Below are 21,639 nucleotides of genomic sequence, written 5' to 3'. Positions count from 1 at the left end.
ATGAAAGAAACCTGACCGATTGTGAGTTTATGACAGCAAGTCTATAATGCTGTGTAACCTGGTTTCAAAATAAAAAGTCGTTCATCTGCAAACATTCTGAACTTAACGTTCAGGTGGCAGCTTTTCTGAGTGAACCATATTTGCACAAGTCTCAGCAGACAATTGTGTAAACGAGCTGACCTAGTGGGCTCCTCACCAAACTGAGTCACTGTTTCTATAAATCGGTGCATGTCCCTGAATATGTTGACCATCCTCAGCTGTAGATTCGTGTCCAACATGTGCAACATTTTTGCACATGTTGAGGAGCGTGTCAGGCTACATTTCACTGTGTGTTATACTTGTATAACTATGCATGTGACAAATAACGAACCTTGAACCTATAAACAAAGGATTCATTCCTGTGTAACTCGGACTTCACTGTATGGGCTATTGCTTTCTGTAGTAAGACACATGCACTAGATTTAAGTTTCCATACACTGCAGTAATAAAGATGACGGAGTGGTGTCTGCATTCATTTTATTTGTTTCCAAGATGTTAATTGCAGAAGGGTAAATGGTGATACTCTAAAATAACATCCCAGTGCCTCCACAGGAAAGACAAAAGGACCAGAAAAAGCGGTGTGCAAAGCATTAGAAGGGCTGTCTTGAAAAATGGGGCCACCCAGCTGCTCACTGTGGACATCAGCACCAAAAGCACAGTTATAAAGGCTAGCGATACATCAATTAGTTTTTCAAGTACTGTCTGTGCAGTGGTATTGACCCATGTCTCTGGATGCCCTGCATCCTCTTCTTTCTGCTGCTGTTGCTCCAGCTTGAACTGGCGTCTCTCACAAGCCTCCAGCACCTCCTGCATGCCAGAGACAGAATTGAAGTTTTCTACTGCCCAAGGAGAAGTACAGTTACAAAGTCAGTGCTAAAAAGATGCCAGGCCCTTATAGTTGTTAAAAAGGGCCTGGCATCTTTTTAGCCCTGTCAGAATCTGTTTTTGGAGTTTTTTTCTGAGGTGGAATAGTAAAGAGTAAATCTGGATTTTTTTTTTTTTTTTTTTGTACAGAAAGGAAGAATCAGCACATCAGTTACATACTGGAACAACTTCTCTTGACATGGGAAAACATTATTTGAAACTTGCATAAAAATCTTGTGTTGCATCAGAAGACCGATCAGCACTCTTCTCCGCTGTGGCGGCTAACTCTTTTTTCAAGTTCCAAACGTCATTCTGATACTGTTCTGTCAAGTCAATGAATCGCTCTTCTAGAGATTCCCTTCTGCAAAACACAACACTACATAAAAACAGCAGATGGTTTCAGCCTATACAGCTGTACAGAGTAATATAGTACCTGTTCTGTAGGTCTTTAAGGTCCTCAAAGAGCAAAGAGTAGTCTCGTTGGTGACTCGCATTTAAGTTTTTAAAGTGTTCTTCAAGTTGGCTGTGGCTTTCCTGAAGCTTACCGACGTACTTCAGTACATCATCAAAGGCCTCGCTGTGGTCACAGGTACACTGCCTTGAGCTACTGTATAAGATATTGAAAGAGACATTTTAGTCAGATTTTGCACCACAGTTGCTGAATAATTGGACTGAAAGAAGATGTAGAGGCCTCCTGTTTGTTACTAGCGGTATTTGGATAACAGCGTGCTTTCCAGATGACGGCTGTAACCTGAAAATTGGTCTGCCTCAAAGTGGGCCTCTGTGGGGTGACTACATATATAAGCATGCTTTTTCCACTTACAGTAAAAAGCAATGAGCAGTGTGTCCTTACTGATAAAATCTGTCTTTTACTGCTGTTTAAAATAATAAAACAATTTCTTAAAAAAAAAAAGTGAGATTAAATTAATTAAAGTCTTTAAATTCAATGGGGTTTTTTGCATTAGGACAAAAATTCATTTAAAACGATTTATAAGCACTCATTTTAGTGTGGTGGCTGCTTATAATCTATCTATGCTTTATTTAAAAAGTCCATTATGTCACTGTTAAGTTGTGCTGATAAAATGGGAACTAACCTATTACAAAAATGACTGAGAGAATAAAAATTCACCCAGAACTCCAAACCATCATCACAGTCGATCAGCATCACGCCAGGGCATGAGTAAATGTTGTATTAAATGTCATTTCTAGAGTGCATGAAACATCCAACAGTTGTAAATGTTAATATGCAATCACCAGCCATTTTATTAGGTACACTTTTCTAGTAATGGGTTGGACCACTTTGGGCTAAATTCTTCATGGCATAGATTCAGCACAGTGTTGGAAACATTGTGTGAGGTTATCATGTCAACATGGACCAAAAACTCTGAGCAGTTTCAGCTGCATGTTTATGATGGGAATCTCAAGTTCCTAAATAACCTTTCTCCTCCATTCTGATGCACTGTTTGAACTTCAGGAGCACGACTTGAACATGTCAACATGCTTACATTGTTAAATTTGCTGCCATGTGATTGGCTGAGTAAATGTTTGCTGTGACCCTAGTGTAAATCAGTATTCTCGAAGATATTTTTATTTATTACATTTCAAGAAACACCTGGGCTTATACAGACCACAGAGGATATGTTAGGGCCCTAGCTGGGCCTCCTGATACTGCCCTTGTGTGGGCGTGGTGTTTTTCTCCGCCTCCTCCTCTCTTGCTCCACCCCTCTGTCTCTCTCTTGCTCTTCTCTCTCCCCAGGACACAGCTGCTGCTCATTGGACTCATTTACCACCTGGGCCCAGTCAGCAATCACCTCTCTGAGATCATATAAGCTGGGGATGAGCTGTGAGCAGGGTGGGGTGTTCTTGGTGTGGAAATAGTATAGCTGCTTTATGTGAGTAGTGTGGGCTGCTGCTAGTGATAGGGTGAGCTTGTGGGCCCCTGGAAGTGCCTCCTCCTGGTGTGGCGTTTTTGTTTGGTTGTTGTGTTCTTTGTTATTGCAACCTTTTTTCCTTTTTCCAAGTGTTATTGGTAAAACGGCGTTGCCGGCTCTTTATGTTAAGATTATCTATAAAGACTATTTTATTTACTGAAAACACCTCTGTTTTCCTTTCATTTGTTACTGGTCCCCTCACTCGCATGCCTAGACCCTTTCGGGGGGACGTAAAAGGATAGAAACAAAGTAACGATCCTATCACGCTAGTATCGATCCGATACCAGCGTTGGTATCGGTATTATCTGCCCGCCTCTCACCGGGAGCTTTCGTCCGTCAGGCTGCTGCTGCTGTACCCCGTGTGTGTGGCCTGCAGACTTACACCTAACACACAGTACACGGCGATAAAGATCCCTACCTCACACTTGAATGTAGTGAGAACATCATTTTTGATGACTGTGCAGTTCTTCCTGGTTATATTGGTCGCTTCATGCTCACCTGGCTTCAAGTGACATCGTTGAGTCGTAGTCGGGTGTCAGTGACCTCTCAGGCGTTGATATGTTGAGACACATTTGTCACCTTTAAAAAAAAAAAATAAATCCAACTACTTTGCATGTGTTAAAGTTTAGCGGAATCGAAGCGATAAATGTTGTAAACAGTAAAACGACGTTGGTGCCCAACGTTCATGTTGCGTAACAACATGTAAAACTGTCAGAAACAGAAACGTTCACGCTGATTCAGGTTTGTGAATGTCGTAAACGATCTGCTATCCGGTGTTTCAGGTTCAGTAAGTTTTCTGCAGTTAAATAAAATCTGTGGTAGTTCAATAAAAGAAGTTGTTTTTCTGGGTGTAGCTAAAGGTCTGAAGAAGGAGGCAGTTCCCAGCTCAATTTCACCTTCATCCGCGGGGAACAGAGAAAAAAGAAGTTTTTAAAACGACAGCAGATTTAATGGATTGTGTGGAGCATCTGTTGGCTTTGACGTTTTTTGTTTTTCTGTACACTCTCGACCCTTTTATGAGACGATGAGAAAGGTTAACATATAATTGTTGATATGATCTTCATTGCAAATATCTTAGCCAATCACATGGCAGCACCTCAGTGCATTTAGGCATGTAGACAGGCTCCATATGAGCTGCTGAAGCTCAAACTGACTTTGAACGTAGCATGATTGCATGTGCCAGAATTATTTCAGATACTGCTGATCTGCTGGGATTTTTCCAAACTACAGCAGCAGCAGACCACACCGGTGAGGAAACTAGAAACTGAGGCTACAACTCCACACAAAATGTGACAATAGAAGATTTAAAAATGTTGCCGGGTCTGATGAGTCTCAACTTCTGCTGCAACACTCAGATGATCAGGTCAGAATTGGTCTTAAACAACATGAAAGCATGGCTCTATTCTGCTTCGTATCTACGGGTCTGGGTGGGGATGGCGTAGTGGTGTAGGCAGGGGTGTCAAATGGGCCGGGGACACATCAGAGGCTCTAATCTGGCCTACGGGCCCACTTTGTAAAATGTGAAGAAAGGTATAGATTTTGGACTTTTAACTGCATTTTCACGTTTTACATTTACTAGTGACAGACTTCCTCCATGGCCTCTCATACTACATCAATTTACCTAAGTAACAGATAAGCATTTAAATAACAGAACATTTCCTGCATTTTTCACTATCTAAAATAGAACTTTCTTTTTTTCTATAGAGGGTCTACAGAAAAAAAAACTTTTCATTACTGGGCAATAAGCTAACAGCTTTCTGTAATTTTACACATCTATGTGTTACAGTTTAAGCCCAGAGAGCCATGCTGACAGATTTCTTCCATTTATTACGGAATCTATTTTTTTTAGAAGAACTGAGATGTTCTGTCGAAGCTGCACTTCTGTTTTCTTCTTCTAAGATATGTGAATCATTCCATGTGTGGTTAAACTTCTTTACACTGGCAGGAGAATTTCACCGATCCAGCCTACAGAGGGTCAAACACAGCTCTACGTGGCCCACGATGTAAACAGAGTCTGACATCCCTGGTGCACGGGACATAGGGATAGCACACTGACAGCCCCCTTAGTGCAGGCTGATCACTGTTGCCTACCTGAGTAATGTTGCTGACCATGCCCATCTTCTCATGTCAAAAAGGTCAAATCACCTGAAACCAGTTTGTTGATCATGCCAGCGAGCAAAAGTTTTTGTGTTTTTTACCTTCGTATTATTTTGACTATAACCCTCTTTAATGTTAAAGGTGTATGACCCCATAAAACAGATTTTTATAGACAACCGAGGATGGAGAGAAGTTAGACTTTCAAGTTCAGTTTTTAAACAGCAAATTTATTTATCTTTAATTAAAAAATAAAAAACAAGAAAAACCCCAACTAAAAGTATTACTATTTCATTGTCACTAATAGAAACAGTACGGAAGCACTGAGTCTTTGAGCACTTTAACTGCTCTTCAAGTATGTTAAATGAGTTCATAGATGATTCCTCTGCAGTGGAAAAACCACCAGGATAGTAGGGTCCAGTTTGCATGATTGCAACTCCAAGCACAAAATTTCATAATAGTAATATCCTGGCTGTGCCGTTACCAGTGTTACTGACTTCACACATCCAGTAAGAAACAAGAACCCACATGTGTCTGACCCAGAGCAATGTAGCTGATGTGCAAGCACCCCGTTCTTTAGAGTGTAGTGAGCAGAGAGAAGAAGTGTTGGTCATAAAAGCTGAAATCTGAAAAGAGAGCAAAGAGGGGAAAAAAAGCAGACGGAAAAAAAATTGAATCACAAGACCAGAAAAAAAAAAGTACAAAAAAGAGAGCGTGGGCGACTATGACTGCAGAACACTGTAGGCTCATTACAGTTAAAAAGAACATAAAAATCCATCAATCGGCTGTATTAAAAATAGCAGTAACTCCAAAACAATACCACTTGAATCAGTTGAAAAGTAATAAAACTCTGAATAATATTTTCTTCTGTGGGGAAACAATGAAATGTTTTCCCACATGTAAACAAATTCACTCAGAAGAGAGAAATCAAGTGTGCAGTTCTCTCAGCCCGCTCCTTCAACTATGCCCCGTTCACCCTTTTACAGTATGCTCGTGCCACAATTGCACCAGATATAGAAAGTCCATATCAAACATCCAGCCTTTTCTCTCCTTATCCACTTTTATTCTCCTCGAAACGTATTTCATAGAGCAGTAAAGTGACAGACAGCTTTGTAATCCTCCTGTTTTGAGAAGCTGCTGGAAAAAGGAGGACTGCTGAGATTCATCTTCCCACATGGGCCAGTGTCATTCCTTTATTATCGCTTTCACACCTCCGGTCCCTTCATGTTTAAATTACTTAAATGCACCTTCTCCAGGCCGGTCATCTGGGGTGCAGAAGAAAGCGATGCATATACTCTGAAATGGCATCCCAGTGCCTCCAGAGGATGGCGAGGATAATTACAAGGAGCAATGTAGAAAGTGTGCGGCTGCGGGTTTTCATCAGGGGCACGACGCAGTTAGCCACTGTGGACACAAACACCAAAAGGACTGCCATCACAGCTAGCAGCACATTGATTAGTTTTCCAAGAAGAGTCCGCGCTGTGGCATTCTCCAAACCCTCCAGCTGCACCACCTGCTGTTGCTGCTGCTGCAGCTCCATTTTGGAAATGCGTGTCTGACAAGCCTCCAGCGCCTCCTGCAGGTGAGAGACAAAAGAGTCGGTGACAGAGCTCTAATAAGGAAGCACACGTGTTCTGTTCATCCAAGCGAGGCTTACCTGTATGTCTCTCGCTCGTTCATAAGACTGATAGGCGATCTTCTCCTCCATGCTCGCCAGTTCTTGTTTCAAGTTCAAAATTTCATTCTGGTGCAGTTCTGTCAAGTCATTCAGTTGTTCTTCTAAACGTTCACACCTGCAAAGCAGCACATTTCACAAAATGGTACAAGTCCTACATAAACAGACTATACTGCAGAGCACATGACAAATCTACCTGTATCGTTCCTCTTGCAGCCCTTCCATGATCATAGTGTAGTCCCGCTGATAGTGGGCTTTTAAATTTTCAAAGGACTCCTCGAGTCGACCTTGGTTTTCCCGAAGCTCTTGGATCTCGTGGAGTATAGCATCAAAGCCTGAGGCTTGTGCATGATCAAGCGTGTTGCCCTTAGAGCTGGGGGGGCCTCCTGGGGCACCAGGGGTGCTGTTTGCTCCTGCAGAACCAGAAGTAGCACTAGAGCAGTCATCATCACTGGGATACTTTGGGCTGGATGGTAAGGCCCCTGTTCCAAGTGCCCTTGCTCCCCCAGGACCAATGCCCTCATCTCCTTGGGTTTCATCAAGAGAGTCCTTCAGAGCTGCGATGTTATCAGCGCTGCCAAACTTGTTACGGATGATGTTAGCTATTTCTTTCGGCTTGGACACCACGGCTCCAGCTGCAGAATGAGTTGCTTGAGAGAAGCTGGAGAGGCCTCCTGTTACCTGTAGTGAAACAGGATCAAGTCAATACTCAAGAATGCTTTTGTGATATACTGTAAAAAAGCTCTGGCTACATTAAACACCAAGTGTATCGAGACAGTTTGCAGAGCGCACACACTTTTAATTGGCACATCTGCAGATCTGTGCATGACTGGGTCAATCACAAATTAAACAACATTTTGAACTTTTACTGGTATGTTTTCAAGTTGAGGTGAGAGGTGATAAACCCTATCCTAACTGACACTGGTTAGAAGATAAGAGTACACCTGAACAGTTCAGCAGTCCAGATAATCACAGATAAATCTGTGGATGTATTTTGAATTATCCATTAACCCATTAACCCATTAATTGGCTGTAACCAAGGAACCTCACACGACCACAGGGAGAATGCAGACTCCGCACAACAATTTAATAAAAAAAAAAAAAAAAAAAAGTTAAAAAACGGAAGACTAGTCTATTTTTTTACTTCTGCACCTCTAATCTACGTGGCTGATTTGTACAACTGCACTGACACTTCCAATGGCATCATCAAAAATGGCTAAACCAGGTGAAGTGCTGCAGCAGATACTCAGCAAATGGTCGGTGAAGCCACAGATTAAGATTGTATGATGTTTGTTATCAAGTAAACTGAAGGAAAAAGGCCACAAATATGTTACTGCAACACTATCAGATGGAGAACTTGAGGATTGATTCCACCAGAAAAATAACTAGTCTGTTATTCATGTTTATGCATTTCAGTCTTAACATTGAGCATTGTCCTCCATGTGACCTGGGAGCTGCTCTGAGAAAATTCACAAAGGTTTAACATAAATAATTAGTATGGAAGGTAAATGGTAACCACTACCACTGTACTCCTCTATATCGAGTCACATATTTTATCAGTTATTCAACAGAGTTCTGCTTTTCAAGAAAGTCAACAGTGAGAACAACGACTGGCAGTATGTGCAGTAAGTATGCAGTATTTACATGCAGTGATGTATTTCAGGTAAATGCCACAGCACCTTGCAAGAGAGCAGAATGCAGAGGTTTGTCTTATTTGGTTGAGATAATATGAATTTTAGTGTTCTGTTGTCAGGGCACTTTTTTAAGGCATGAGTGCACTACAGGAGAACGACTTGGACAGGATGATTTCAAAGCTTTGGAGAGCTATGAAAAAAAATTACCTAAAAATTTAAATGACGCTTAAAAAAAAAAAAAAAAAAAAAAAAAAAAACACAGACCTTGGCTCCGACGTCCTTCAGGCCCTGATGCATGTCTCGGAAAACGTCTTTGGGCTGGCGAGGGATGCCGTTGTGCTCCACCTCTCGAAGCTTCCGGTGGTAGTGCTCAAGCTTCCTCTGCAGCTGCTGGATAGTCTGAGCCGACTTTTGGTTCTTCTTCTCGAACACCTGTTTGATGCGTGCACTCTGCTGTTTGTCAGCATTATTGGCGAGTTTCAGGTATTCGGCCACATTGTCGTCACGTGCAGTTTGTTCTATCTTGATTTGTTCTGTGAGCTTGAGGATCTTCTGCTGCAGTTGGGCAATGGCCTGCTTGGTACGCTGGGGGTCTGGGGTACTGTCAACCACGTCATATCCATCTGCGCCGTATGGGAGGGCATTGGGTGATATAGCAGGGCCCGATGCATCGTAACGATCAAGCTGTTCAAGAAAAGTGGAAAGAGGAAAGTATTTAACCACTTAAAACATAATCAAAACATTTAAATCACTGTGCCATAGTTAAAACTAACCTCCTCGTTTCATATAGTGTGCTAAACAGATGTGTTTTATCAGTTTAGTAAGTCCTGCACTGAAAGTGTAAAAGTATCAACTACTCCACAATTTGTATAAATGGCAACATCGTTTTTGATACATTTCTCTAATGTCTCTGGATCACACCATTTGTGTCCAATTCAAAATGACAAACTGCTCCTGCTGGGCCAATTTTGTAGTTTTAATCATCCTATAAACGCTGAGTAACCTGTGAATCGCTCCTTTTAAACTTAAGGTTTAATTTGCAAAGATTTTTTTAGGCCAAAAACTGGCAACACTAATCAGCACTAACTGAAGGTATACAAATGACTATTTTCACCTACTCATGCACACACGTTTGCACCCTTCAGAGTGATCTGTAACTACATATTCACAACAGCAGAGGGCACCTGTCAACAAAATTCCACCTTAACTGTCACTGCCCAGCTCCAAATCCAGAAGGTACAAGTACAATAAAATAGATAAACAGAAGGAAAGAAAAATCATTCAAAAGGCAGCAAGTCAACTAATTTTTGTGGTGCTGCTATGACAGCAATTTAAATGTTCCCCCTGTGACGTGCTTTAGTTACAAAGTCCAGGACAAGTAACCCGACTCCACAAACGAACACCCTCACCCTGAGGCCGCGGGAGAGAGAAACATTAAATCTGAAACAGAAAATCAACAAACACGAGAGCCAACACCCATGACTGAAAACACGACTGCAGCCAACTAAATGACGTAAACCCAAAAAGGTGATGCAAGGTTATGCTATCTAATAACCTGCAAAACAGGAAGACTACTTCAAATTCCAACTGCAGGGTTGAATATACTTGAAACGACAAGGGTGAGTCGTAGAGCAGCTACATAATAATGTAACATCTTCTACAAAGCTCGTGTTTTATGTGTGATTGTGACCCTATTCCTATAATCACAATAATCTTCTGTAACAGCATAAATAAAGTTTTTATATTCAGAAATCATGAAATTTTCCTCCTACATGATTTCTGAATCAGTGATCCTGACTGGTGTCGGTTTGTATCCGGCTAAAAAAAAAAAACCACATTCAACACACCTGCCGACTATAAAGGTAAAGGACTGCAAGGCTGATGGATGTGATGTTTGACCACATGCAAAAACTAGCTTTAAATTTACAATTTGTTTATATAAACTTGTGCATCTCAAACTGAAAACTCATCCATTAACCTGAATTTGTGCTTCATTTTTAATGTCTACTTCTTCTAAAAGTAAACAACAAAGAGATTGAGAGACTTTTTTTACTGTCAGCCATAAGCAGACTTTAGCTGAGAGCTGCTGATTACAAGTTCAGCATCATTAACCACATTCCAAGTGTATCACCTATTTAGAGACGTGCTAATACCCCCCACCATCGCTTCTTATTTCTGAGGTTGTTTTGGGGGGTTTTGCCGAATAATCAATTTAAGAGAGTTTCCCGCCATTGTGAGGTCATGCAGTCTTTCATAACTGTACTTAAATGTCAAACAAACAAGTTTTGAGTTTGTTTAGCCCTGCAAGCCCGCTCTGACCTGAAGTACACTCGGACAGCAAAAGCTAAATTTAGAAAGGCTTAAAGCACATAGTGACCAAACACTCAAAGGCAATCTCTGACCTTCCACCGCTGACAGCTCATCTCCCCATTCAGCAGCTCATCCCTGCGCATCTAAAGCATTAATGGCCTCTTAACAAGTTTGTCCAACTCATTTAGTTTTGACATTCCTGCACACAAATTAGTGCGCGAGTCAGTTTGTGTTTATTTTTAAAATGTAACTGTTTATTTTTAAATAAGCCAAACAAATTAATCCTGAGTGCAAAGCCTTAGTATTGCACCTTGATTCTGAAGGTTTAGACCTCATCTCTATATACAGTATAATGATGTCAGGATTTGCAGTGAGAGTTGTACTTCACATCCTGTGCTTTCACCGTACACTGCACATATTTGTATGTGGTTAGAGGTGAGTGTCATTCTGACTTCTGGAACTACAGTTTCCATCCGTGAATCAGGAAATGTCTCATTTTCAAATTAGAAACTAAGTATAAGTAAAGACTCTGGTTCTATTTTTGTCTTTCGACATTACAGTTTGTAAAACAAGCATTTTGACAAGTAATACTACATTAACTGGAGGCAGATCCTGAACCAGCTATAACACACTATTACTGACATTAAACACTTTTATTTACTGGCAAGTTTCAGTTCAGACTTTTTAGGGCAAACACGCCAGATTTTACAACAAGAATCAAAACTAAGACTCTCACCTTGTCGGGCTCTTCAGTGGAGTGGTAACCAGAGGTCAGCAGCATGTCAGCCAAGGCTGGGCTGCTGGGTGTGTCTGTGGTCGAAGAGGAGCGTGGGCGTCCAGCCTGCAACAGGGCTTCATGGGTGCTGCGCCGGTGGATCTGTGGGCTACCTTTCTGGGGAGGGTCCCCAGTGCCGCCCGCCTTGCTGCGGCGGCTCTGCAGGCTGGTGCCTCGCTTTATCATTGGTGGACCTCGGATCTGCTGCAGGACACGGCTCAGAGCTGCAGGAGGGGCGGAAGTGGCAGGGGTGTCAGAATCCAAAGGGAGGGCCGAGGAGGCGGGGGTGTCCCCTACTTCTGACCCTACGTCAGCGGGTTCGGAGGGAGGGGCGCTTGCGCAGGACGAGGCGGAGTCATGCGGGGAAACGGAGGAGCGTCGGCGCTGTGGCTGGAAGAATTGTTTCAGGCCATGGCCCAACGCTCCCATGTTCTCCAGGGCATTATGGGTGATTTTGGACAAGCCGTGCTCTGACTCCGACGCCCTCCTGCCGAGCTCTGGCTCCGCTCGCCCTCCTGCGTCCGGCTCCTCTGGACTCTGCTCACTACTACCCTGATCCATCTGAGACCTCCAGTTTCACAGTGAGGGTCCTGCTCGGGGTGTGAAGGAGACTAGCTACGCCCCGTCGACACCCCGCCCTCTGAGAGGCAGGTTGAAAGCAGGGAAGCAGAGGGGATGGCGCTCAGTTGGGCCTTTTGAGTGGGCATGCATCTGTGGCTTGGCTCAATGTCATGCTTGTCTACCACAAAAGGAAAATAAAATGTATTATGACATGCAGCAGTGAGTGAGGAACATAATAAGCAGCAGAAGAATAGGAAACAATACTAAGCAACAAAAACCTGGGTTGGCACAGACATGACCTTTTTTTTTTGCAGTCAACATGATTCTTAGTTAACTTTTGTTCACAATCTGGATAAAGACAGTAGGTACCCATTTCGGTTCGTGCTGGGCAGATGTACTGGACGTGCTGGTATACCAGTCGTAATTTTTAGCGTGATATTAATTTTTTTAAATGCCACTGTTTCAGTAAAAAGACAAAACACCCACTGTGGCTCATCAAGGGGTTTAAATGTGTTATAATATTCAGACGGGACCTGTGGTGACTGAGCAGCCTTCCTCCTCACAGTTATTATCAATGAGGCACTTGTTCTCGTTGTCCAAAAACACAGACATGCGTGTTAATCTATCGTGTTATTCTTATTTGGTGAGATGGCAAATACAGCAAATGGTTCAAAACACCGAACAACTGAATAATTAAAACTTATATTTATTGTTCTTGTATTTGTTCATCATTTTGAGATCTGCAACTAAACTTCATATATATAATTTGCAAGAATTTGTGTTATAAAACTAATTCCCAAATGCTATTTACATTTAGATGCTGGTGCACTAGGTAGTGTCATCTAGATTGGTTAACACATCCTGGATGCTATGATTATTCAATTAAGATTTGATGTAAAAAGCCATATAAGGCAAATATTATTAACCTACAACTAAAGCTACGTTTCCCTGCTTCCTTGTCAAAAGGGTTCGTCACAGCAGGCAGCGCCGCATGTTTAATTTGGCACAGCTTTACACCGTTTGCCCTTCCTGACTCAACCAAAAAAGGAATTTGTGTCTCCAGCTGGAATTGAACAGGTGACCTTTTGTGAATGTGAATGTGTAAACCACTACATTGTGATTAATAATCTGCAACTAATCTGTGAATCATTTACTATTTCTCACATTAACAGCTGAATGGAATGTAATTACAGCTAACCAGGTAGAATAACAGTGTGTGATAGCTGCAAGGGCAATCTGCCACTGGTCAGAGGACGAGAAAATACTAAACTGGAGACGCATCAAAGTAACTTGTGACCAAGAGAGACTGTGAATGTTCTATTTGGATATTTGGTGTTTTAAAAATAAAATTGACAAGTTTGCTGGAATTTGTGCTCATGCAGCTCCTCTGTGTTCAGTAAGGCAAAGCAAACTTGTTATTCGAGGGCTTTTCCTGATGACAGCAGAACATGTGCCACAAAACTTGGAAGAGTAAGTTTGAATGGAGGCTGTGGCAAAGCTGCACATAACTACACTTCCATGGAAACATTAATGCAACACAAAGGGACATTATATGTAACCTAAAAGCACAATCAGCACCCTGTTAAGGATCAACTTTGTTTAAGTATTTTATTTTTGCAAAGAGATCCTAAAAGTAGATTACTCACATGATATGTAAGGGAAAAAAAACACCAGAATCATCACCAGAAAGCTATACTGCGTGTTTCGTGTCATGACTGTGTCAACCCAGTAAAGCAAAAACATAAAATCTACGAAATAAACAAGTACAGTTTCTGAAATGCTCATATCTGATATACTGCACATGTGCAGATAGTGTCCATTCTTTATTTTTGCCCTTATGTATAAAATCATTGAATTATTACATTTCAGAAAGTGTTCCTTACAGAACTAAATAATCAACGTAACTGAGAATGTTCAGATGCTAACAAAGAGACCACAACAAACTAAACGTAAAATAAACATAAATGAAGATCTAAATGGAGAGTGACTACAATCTATTTCTCAACTGAGTAAGGTGCTCCACGATCCACAGCGGCCTCCCCACTTTGCTTCTCATTTCATGAGAAGGCTACATCCTGTAATATAGAGGGCCACTCCAAGTGCTCGGCTTTTAAATGTCAGTTTGTGCTGAACACAGCTCTTTGGGTTTATCAACATGAAACGACAGAGTGAGGATGAGAGCAATAGAGAAGGTTAGATAGTTTGTAAGAGAGCTTACCATCAGCCCAGCCTCTCCTCTTCTGACTCACGAATCAGGACTGGCTAAATGAAGCAGAAGCGCAGACAAAATAAAAAACATAAATTACAATATTCAAATAACAGGAAAAAGAGAAAAACAGAGCTGAACAAAAGCCACTCAGTCACTAATGAGTGGAATGATGGATATGTAAACCAGCACTGCAATAAACAACTTATCAGCATCCAACATGTTGCCCACCGGAAAGCGTCAACAGCCTAGTGGACCTTTGGTTAAAACCTTTAGTCCCTGACACTAAGTTTATGTTTAATACGCATTGTTACTGTTGAGTAACAACTACTAGATATACACTACAACAGCAAGACAAGACAACAGCTCATGCAGCTTAGAACTGCTCCAAGGAGCTGTCACTGCACAGCTCATCTGCAACACATATGAGACGGGGGGATGTAAGCCTGAGAGATTCCTACTTAAACACTTTTCAAATCATTTGTCCTACAAGCTCCAAACCAAACAGCAGAGTTAGTGCTACACAGTCTTCTTTGTTTGAATTCATGGGCTTGTTTTGACAATAATTAAACTCAATTATTTTTAAGTACAATTTTCAAGCATGCTGATTTCTTATATCACTAACAGGCAATTTAACTGGTCTCAAGCCGTGCTTCTGCATGCTTCAAGTATGTGAGATCGCGCCTGTCCCTAATCAGAGTGCTTATGGACAGCAGAGGATTACCAATTAGAGGGTTTGATGTTTTCTAAATCAAATATTCACTTGTTACGTTACACCTTTAATACATCTTTCAAAGCATGATAACCAAGGGAACATTACAGTCGACGCTGCATGTCACTAAGGCTGTGATGCGGTTTATTTTGCAGCAGTAACTTTATGATGAGCCGTCAGACAGTCTGTTTTGCGAGACACAATGTACCGTCTGTTTCATCGAGCCATAAAGAAAACATCCAAGGCTTAAAGTGATTGAGGACGAGCTACTTTGCAGACAAACAGAAAAATGATCCTTTGAGTCAGCACAGCTATGTATGTATCATTTAACAAGTCAGCAGAGCAAACCGGCCCAGAAAACCCTTTGAAATGCTCCATTAGTGACACTGTGACTCACTGCATGCTAGTCCAGCTTTTAGACCTGCAGCATCTGAGAAGAAAGCTCATTGTTCAAGAGTAGGTGGTGGTGAACAGTTCAGTAACGAAAGGAAGCTCCTTAACCGCTTCTTGCAGAAACAACACATTAAAACGCTGCTATTTAGTTTTAAACCAGTATCTTGGTTCACTCCTGTTGTTGCTCTTGGTTTTCGTATCTGCTGCTTCAGTTCAGAGGAGCTACCTGCTCATAGAGGTATTGAATACTATATTTATCTAAATAACAACATATCCAACAGATTAAAGCATAAATTTCATCTGATATGAGAAACAGAAGCTCTTTGACCACACATTATTACTCTGAATCGCTTACAAGACTCGTGTGAAGACAAATATTCGACACAGATATGTGACAACGTCCTACATCTACAATAAAAGTACAAAGGCATCTGAGTCCTCCAGGCTGAGGGCAAAGTGTTCTCTTTGAAGTGGGTCAGCCAACATTCGCCCATCACTCTGTGTACATACAGTGCTGCATGGGCACATCATCTACATGAGGTACGTTTTCACTGCAGGAACAAGCGGCAGGCACGAGGCAGCTCGAGGATGAATGAAACCACAACAGAGGGAACATCGTTCCACTTCTCCTAAATTAGCGTTTTTCAGGAAAGAAAAGGTGGTTAATTGACTTTAGAGAGTTTAAACCAATGCTGCTATGATTCATTTTTTAACCACTGAAACCAGCTGTTGTTGTTTCAACCAGTTGTTGTTTCAAGGTGCCCTGAAACGACCCACAAGTTCCTACACCAGAAATATGCAAGCAGCGTTCCTGTTTGGAGCATGTCAGCAAGTCCTTTTGGAGCTGTGTCTTACTAGTATAAAAGACACATCTCCTGGATGCACTGGTACGCATCTTCAGTGATGTATCCTGGGGTCATCAGGTGTTTCGGGTCTCACAACATCATACCCAGCCGGGGGTGATCAGGCCCCGACTTGCGGTACGTAGCTACCCACGGATCAGCCCTCTTGATCCACAGCTACCTTGTGGCTTTCTCTGCCGCTTCACTCACAGCCTGGATGGCCCTCTTCTTGGCTGCCCCAGCCACGCCCAGCCGGCCTAGGACTTTGCAGAGTGATCGTCTGGCAAACCCCTACAACCCACTTCTATGGGCTCATAGAAAGTCTTCCAAGTCGTCGTTTCCTTTCATTGGCCTCCTCAATCCACTCTTCCCAGGGCACTGTGAGTTCCAGCATGATCAGCTGTTTTGAGGCCTCAGAAATACTCTTGAATACTCTTATTCACACTCATTACCATAAACTAGGTTGAATGCATTAGTTTATTCCTTAATTTAACTGGGGATAGAGATAGATAAGTGAAAAGATCCAACAATGTCAATCCTGACAAAAAGGGCATTCATTGCAGCAGGAGTGTACTTGGTGATAAGACATACCTTCAAATGTGGTCATGTGCAATAGATCTATTCTATTGCCACAGAAAAAGACTCAGTAATCCAGGCAAGTATCCAGCACTGCTTCCTCTGGGTACGTTTTTCCAAATTAAAACTGGCAGAAGAGCTGTCAAACTTCAGTCAACTGTTTCCGTGGACATTTAGAAAGATCACATGCTGCAAAGAAAAAGAAGAACAAGAAAAACAAGCATTAAAAAGAGATGCAAAAGTGTGTACTAATGTGCGGTAATAATCAAGCAGTTACATAATCTGTATTATTAAGACCACAAGCAGCCATCCTCCTGCACTAAAAGTAGAGTCAATATTTGGCACCAATAATTAATTCTAACAATCTTATAAAGCAAAGCTGTAATAGGGTGTTCTTGCAGTGCTGCTGAAATTGATGTATGAGGATTTAAATTAAAAACCACAAGGATTGCCCCTAACAGCACACACAACAAACCAAGGCCATTTAATATCCGATATTCAATCCACAACAAATGGTTACAGCCATCCCCCCTATGTCAGGAAGCTCATACAACTCGTTGGATGGCGGAATGAAAACATGTAGTTTAATTTTGTAGAGCGCAGGGCCCCCGCCCCCCTGAGGACTTTTAGCTTAATTAACTGTGTAATGTTAATTAATAGTGCTGCATAGCCCAGAGGGATTATGTGCTGGACAGGTTTACGGAGGCAAATCTACAATAAAATAATGCGACACTGACACAGATGTAAACATCGCTGTCTGTAAGAATAATCTGCCACAATCAAAGCACAAGGAGTGAAAAGGATCTGTGCCTACTAATAAAAAAAAGTCTCCTTTAAATATACTACAGCACCAAAATGATCCTGTCAAGACAAAAAGGCTCAGCTAAATGTATTTATAGCACTGACACTTACTTCAGTTCGCTTCAATGAAGTTAAGAGAGTTAAATCAAACTGTACTGTGCTAATGTTTTTTTCATTTTCTCAACCAGAGAGGTGGTTGAGTACGTTTAAGCTCTACCATGAATTAATGATGGTCCCGGCATGTTTCTGTTGTTTTTGTTCGTGTTCGTGATTGATTCATATCACCTGAACAACTCCTCTCTGCACTCATTCTTTGTGAAATAAAGGACGGTAGGAAAAGAAAACACCCTGACAAAACCACGTAAGCCGCCCGTCGTTTACCCATCACCACACAGCCCCGGCTAGGTAATTACATTACTCGAGGGGTTACAGGTGCATTCGGTGTCATTACATGTGAGGTAACTGTAGTAACGCCTGTACTTAAAAATTGAAAAGGAGATGCTGTGATAAACTAAATTATGTATGTACATACTTGTCTGTATGAGTGCCGTTATTGAGTTACTGCAAATAGTCCGAGCCCAGCAGTTTAACATTAGCCAGAGATAAGAAGAGGATGGAATTAGCAGCTCGCTAGCTTATATTCGTGGGTCCGGGCTTTAAAAAAACTACTGTTGGACATTTTCACAAAACAATCGTGAAATCTACGGCTTTACTTCAGAGTGGTACAAACCCTTGTGCCAGCTAAAGTCAGAAAACATCGCTTTCCCCGAATTGAAGGCTTGGCTTCTCCACTGGTGGCTAACCGGGCAAGCTAACGTAAAGGAGCCGGAGGGCGTTTATTTCACTCCACGGTGCACACCGGTGTTGGTGTTAAGCGGAGCGAGGTCATGCTTAAAATTCATGATAACAGCACATATCGCAGTGTCAAACCCCTGCCCACATCACACCGGAGCTCACGTGAAGCTCTTTAAAATGCAGTCAATGTTTTACAACCTACATACAGAAGCCGAAACTCTTTAAAGCCAGTTTGTGTTGTTTTTGTGTTGTCAGGAGACCTGATTGATTTAACAGTGTGTGTATCCTGCAAAGAACAGAGTGTAGGCTAGCATCACCTCTCATTGCTGCCACGCCTTGTAATGTGGCTTCATATTAAAGTTCACCCAACATCCCTGATTTGAATGTATAAACCAGAAGATGACCGCTGTGTAAGGTGACAGGTGTTTATGACAGGCTCTCCAGTGATAGCAGCAGTTCTGCAGGAGTTCCCCGTTTTCAACAAAACAAAGCGTTAATACACATTTAGTAGCTGTTTATTACACTACATGGCTATTAATGTCATTATTACAGGTTATTCTAGAAGAGCCTCGTCATACACTTACACCCACAAACACAAACTGAAACACAACTTCTTCCCAGAAGCTGTAGCACTGCTGAACTCTGTCACTAACTTATGTATATCTATATCTTGTAAACTTTCCCTTTCACTTGCTGCTATCCTTCTGTCTCAGATCACCCGTGACGTTCATCTCCACCCTGCCTGCACACGTCTTCTTTATCTGTCTTGTGCACTTTCAGGTGCTTTGGATGGATGACCTCAGGTATTTACATTAACACCTTCACTATCTCTACTCCTTGCATGTCACCGTTCCACCTGCCTTGCTCTCATTCAAACACTGTATTCTGTCTCGCGTCTACTGACTTTCATTCCTCTTCAGAGCATACCTCCAGCTCTCCAGACTCCCTGCTCTCACTACAGATCACAGTGTCATCTGCAAATATTATAGTCCATGGAGACTCCTGCCTGACCTCGCCTGTCAACCTGTCCAACACCACCACAAACAAGAAGGGACTCTGAGCCGACCCCTGGTGTAATCCTAACCCCACTTTGAACTTACCGCACACCTCACAACTGACTCACTGTCCTCGAACATGTCCTGCACCACACTCACATACTTCTGCGCCACTCATGACTTCCTCATGCAGTACCACGGTTCCTCTCTTGACACCCTCTCATACACTTTATCTAGCTCTGCACACTCCACAAACATATACACAACATATATATATATATATATATATATATATATATATATATATACATATATACAACATATATATGTATATATATATATATATATATATATATACATATATACAACATATATATATATATATATATATATATATATATAAATCAACAGTATGTACAGTATGTAAAGCACTGATGTGCAATGTTTTTTTGCTCAATTGCACACGTTCATACCGCTCATAAAATATTTCTACATATTTCTATCTAATTTATGTGCATCAAAATCTGTAAATCACTCTTTAATGTGCATTATTCGAATGTTAATAAGTAAATAAGTCATGTTCAGTGCTAACATGCAATATTCTTGCCCAGTCTCATTGCTTACATCCTTCAAAACTACATATCTTTATATATATTGTGTGTACATATACACACACACACACAGGTGTATTTATGTTTTATGCACCATGTATAGCTATAATTTCATTATGCTTGCATAATGACAATGAAACCTTATGCAGTCATACCCAAACAACAAATAGGCTACCAAGATACTGAGTCATGAACACTGGAAACTCTCCTGCCATATGAAATGTAACCATCAAAATCCATAATAGCAGAAATAAACTGACAGCATCAGCACCGGAGAGGGGGAGGCGGGGACGGTCCCGACAGGTGTGAAAATCTCGAACACGTTTACATTGGAGGTATTGGGTGGCCATCTGTCACCTACTCCCACCAGGCTTTCTTAATCACACCTTCTTGTATTTCATGGTGGCGTATTTAGTCCTCGCAGAGCAGCTTTGCGTTAGCTAATACTCTTTGTACCAGGGCTTGATGGACAAAATCCTTTAGTTTTAGCTAAATGTTATATTCCTCGAATATCCCGACTGTTAAAAAAACATATACATATATCGTCACTGAATCCAGCTGGGTGTTGTCCCCAAAGTTGAACCCTGACGAGTTACAACATGAGCAATCAGTTCGCTTTTCGTGAGCACACACATGTAAATACACTCCACATCGCCCACCCTGAACACCCTGGCTGGTAAATCAGGCGCTTATTCGCCGCCTGACCACTCGCAGCTGTCAGTTAGCAGCAGGCTGGCTAGGCTCTCAAAGCTAACCAACATCGCTTCAGCCATGGTTAGCTACAGGCAGCAAACAGGCTCATCGCCAGGCGGCAGCGGCAACCGGATAATTAACCCACCGGCCCTGGAGTGCCTGCACGGCGGGCGACAGCACGAGGAAACACGTTTCATTCATACGAGGCTTCTCACATTTAAAAAAAAAATGTGTGTTTTGCGGGTATCAACTTACATGAGCGCTCAGAGGATTGTGTTGATGACCGTTCATTTCTCCCGATGGTGGACACTCCCACGGTGACGTCAAATAGCGTGCTCGACGTCAGAGCAGTGCCGAGCTCTCGCCCATCCTTCGCGCGTGTGATCCACGCAGGTGAGCAGGTTGACTGCTGGGTCACACGTCCCTGACCTTGCACTGTTCAAGTAAATGTTTTCAGGCGTGGCTGCAGATATTTTCTCTTAAATTTAACTCAGTATTTTGTTTGGGAATGTTAGGGTCTGTATTTGTACCCTGAATATAAACGTAACACAAAACAGTATAGAAACCTGGTCGATTATGTATCTGTTCTAACAATGCTTCTTTTTTGGGGGGGAATAAATCTTACATCATTGAAAAAAAAACTGTTTATATCCCTTTAAATGGAGCCAAATTTGTAAGGCAAATACATTTGTGGTTAGAGCAGCAGAGTTGAGTCTGTGGGTTGCATGAAAAGTTTGTCAAAACGTCTCTCCCAGTGCCAAACAGCTTGGAAATGTGTGATTGCCACTGATCGCAGATCAATTACCTCTCTCTCTCTGCATCTTCTCCATACTTTGACCCTACGATCTAATTGCTAGGCCGACTCTGGGCTCAACGCTGAACATAATGTTCACCCACATGTTCAGGTACAGCGCACATGTTGCCAACAACCAGTCCTGATAAAGACCAGAAGCTCAAAACATTAAGCTGTTTGATTCTGGCACAGACGTTTTCGGCCAGTTTTTCATGGATGCAACCAACATACTCAAGTCTGCTGCACAACTCACAAATGCATTTTCCTTACAGATGTGTCACCATGTCAGGTAAAATAAACAGGTTTTCCAGTGGCATAAGTTTTATTGCCAAGAAGCAT

General features: G+C 41.9%; 1 protein-coding gene and 1 long non-coding RNA gene across 6 annotated transcripts; both read right to left on the bottom strand.

Moving 5' to 3' along the window:
- Positions 1-24: 24 nt before the first annotated feature.
- LOC308402729 lies at positions 25-3,626 on the bottom strand. Its single transcript, XR_013972800.1, has 3 exons — positions 3,333-3,626; positions 1,337-1,510; positions 25-846 (listed from the first exon to the last, which is right to left on the bottom strand). It is a non-coding gene; the product is annotated as an uncharacterized lncRNA (long non-coding RNA).
- Positions 3,627-5,139: 1,513 nt separating this feature from the next.
- tmcc1b (transmembrane and coiled-coil domain family 1b) lies at positions 5,140-20,907 on the bottom strand. 5 transcript variants are annotated; one of them, XM_080891985.1, is made up of 8 exons: positions 20,763-20,907; positions 16,628-16,801; positions 14,102-14,145; positions 11,284-11,546; positions 8,502-8,921; positions 6,800-7,284; positions 6,586-6,721; positions 5,140-6,504 (listed from the first exon to the last, which is right to left on the bottom strand). In XM_080891985.1, exons 4-8 carry the CDS (start codon positions 11,506-11,508, stop codon positions 6,190-6,192), a joined length of 1,581 nt encoding a protein of 526 aa, XP_080748111.1. In that variant the 5' UTR covers positions 11,509-11,546; positions 14,102-14,145; positions 16,628-16,801; positions 20,763-20,907; the 3' UTR covers positions 5,140-6,189. The 5 variants fall into 5 exon arrangements, with proteins under 5 accessions (XP_080748111.1, XP_080748112.1, XP_080748108.1 ...); XM_080891986.1 differs by having other exon boundaries at positions 14,102-14,141; XM_080891982.1 differs by having other exon boundaries at positions 5,141-6,504; positions 11,284-12,061.
- Between the last annotated feature and the right edge of the window lie 732 nt (positions 20,908-21,639).

This window comes from Rhamphochromis sp. 'chilingali', assembly GCF_963969265.1.
Source record: "Rhamphochromis sp. 'chilingali' genome assembly, chromosome: 9".
NCBI lineage: Eukaryota > Metazoa > Chordata > Actinopteri > Cichliformes > Cichlidae > Rhamphochromis > Rhamphochromis sp. 'chilingali'.
Note: the sequence above shows the minus strand (reverse complement) of the source record. Positions and strands in the feature narration are given on the sequence as shown.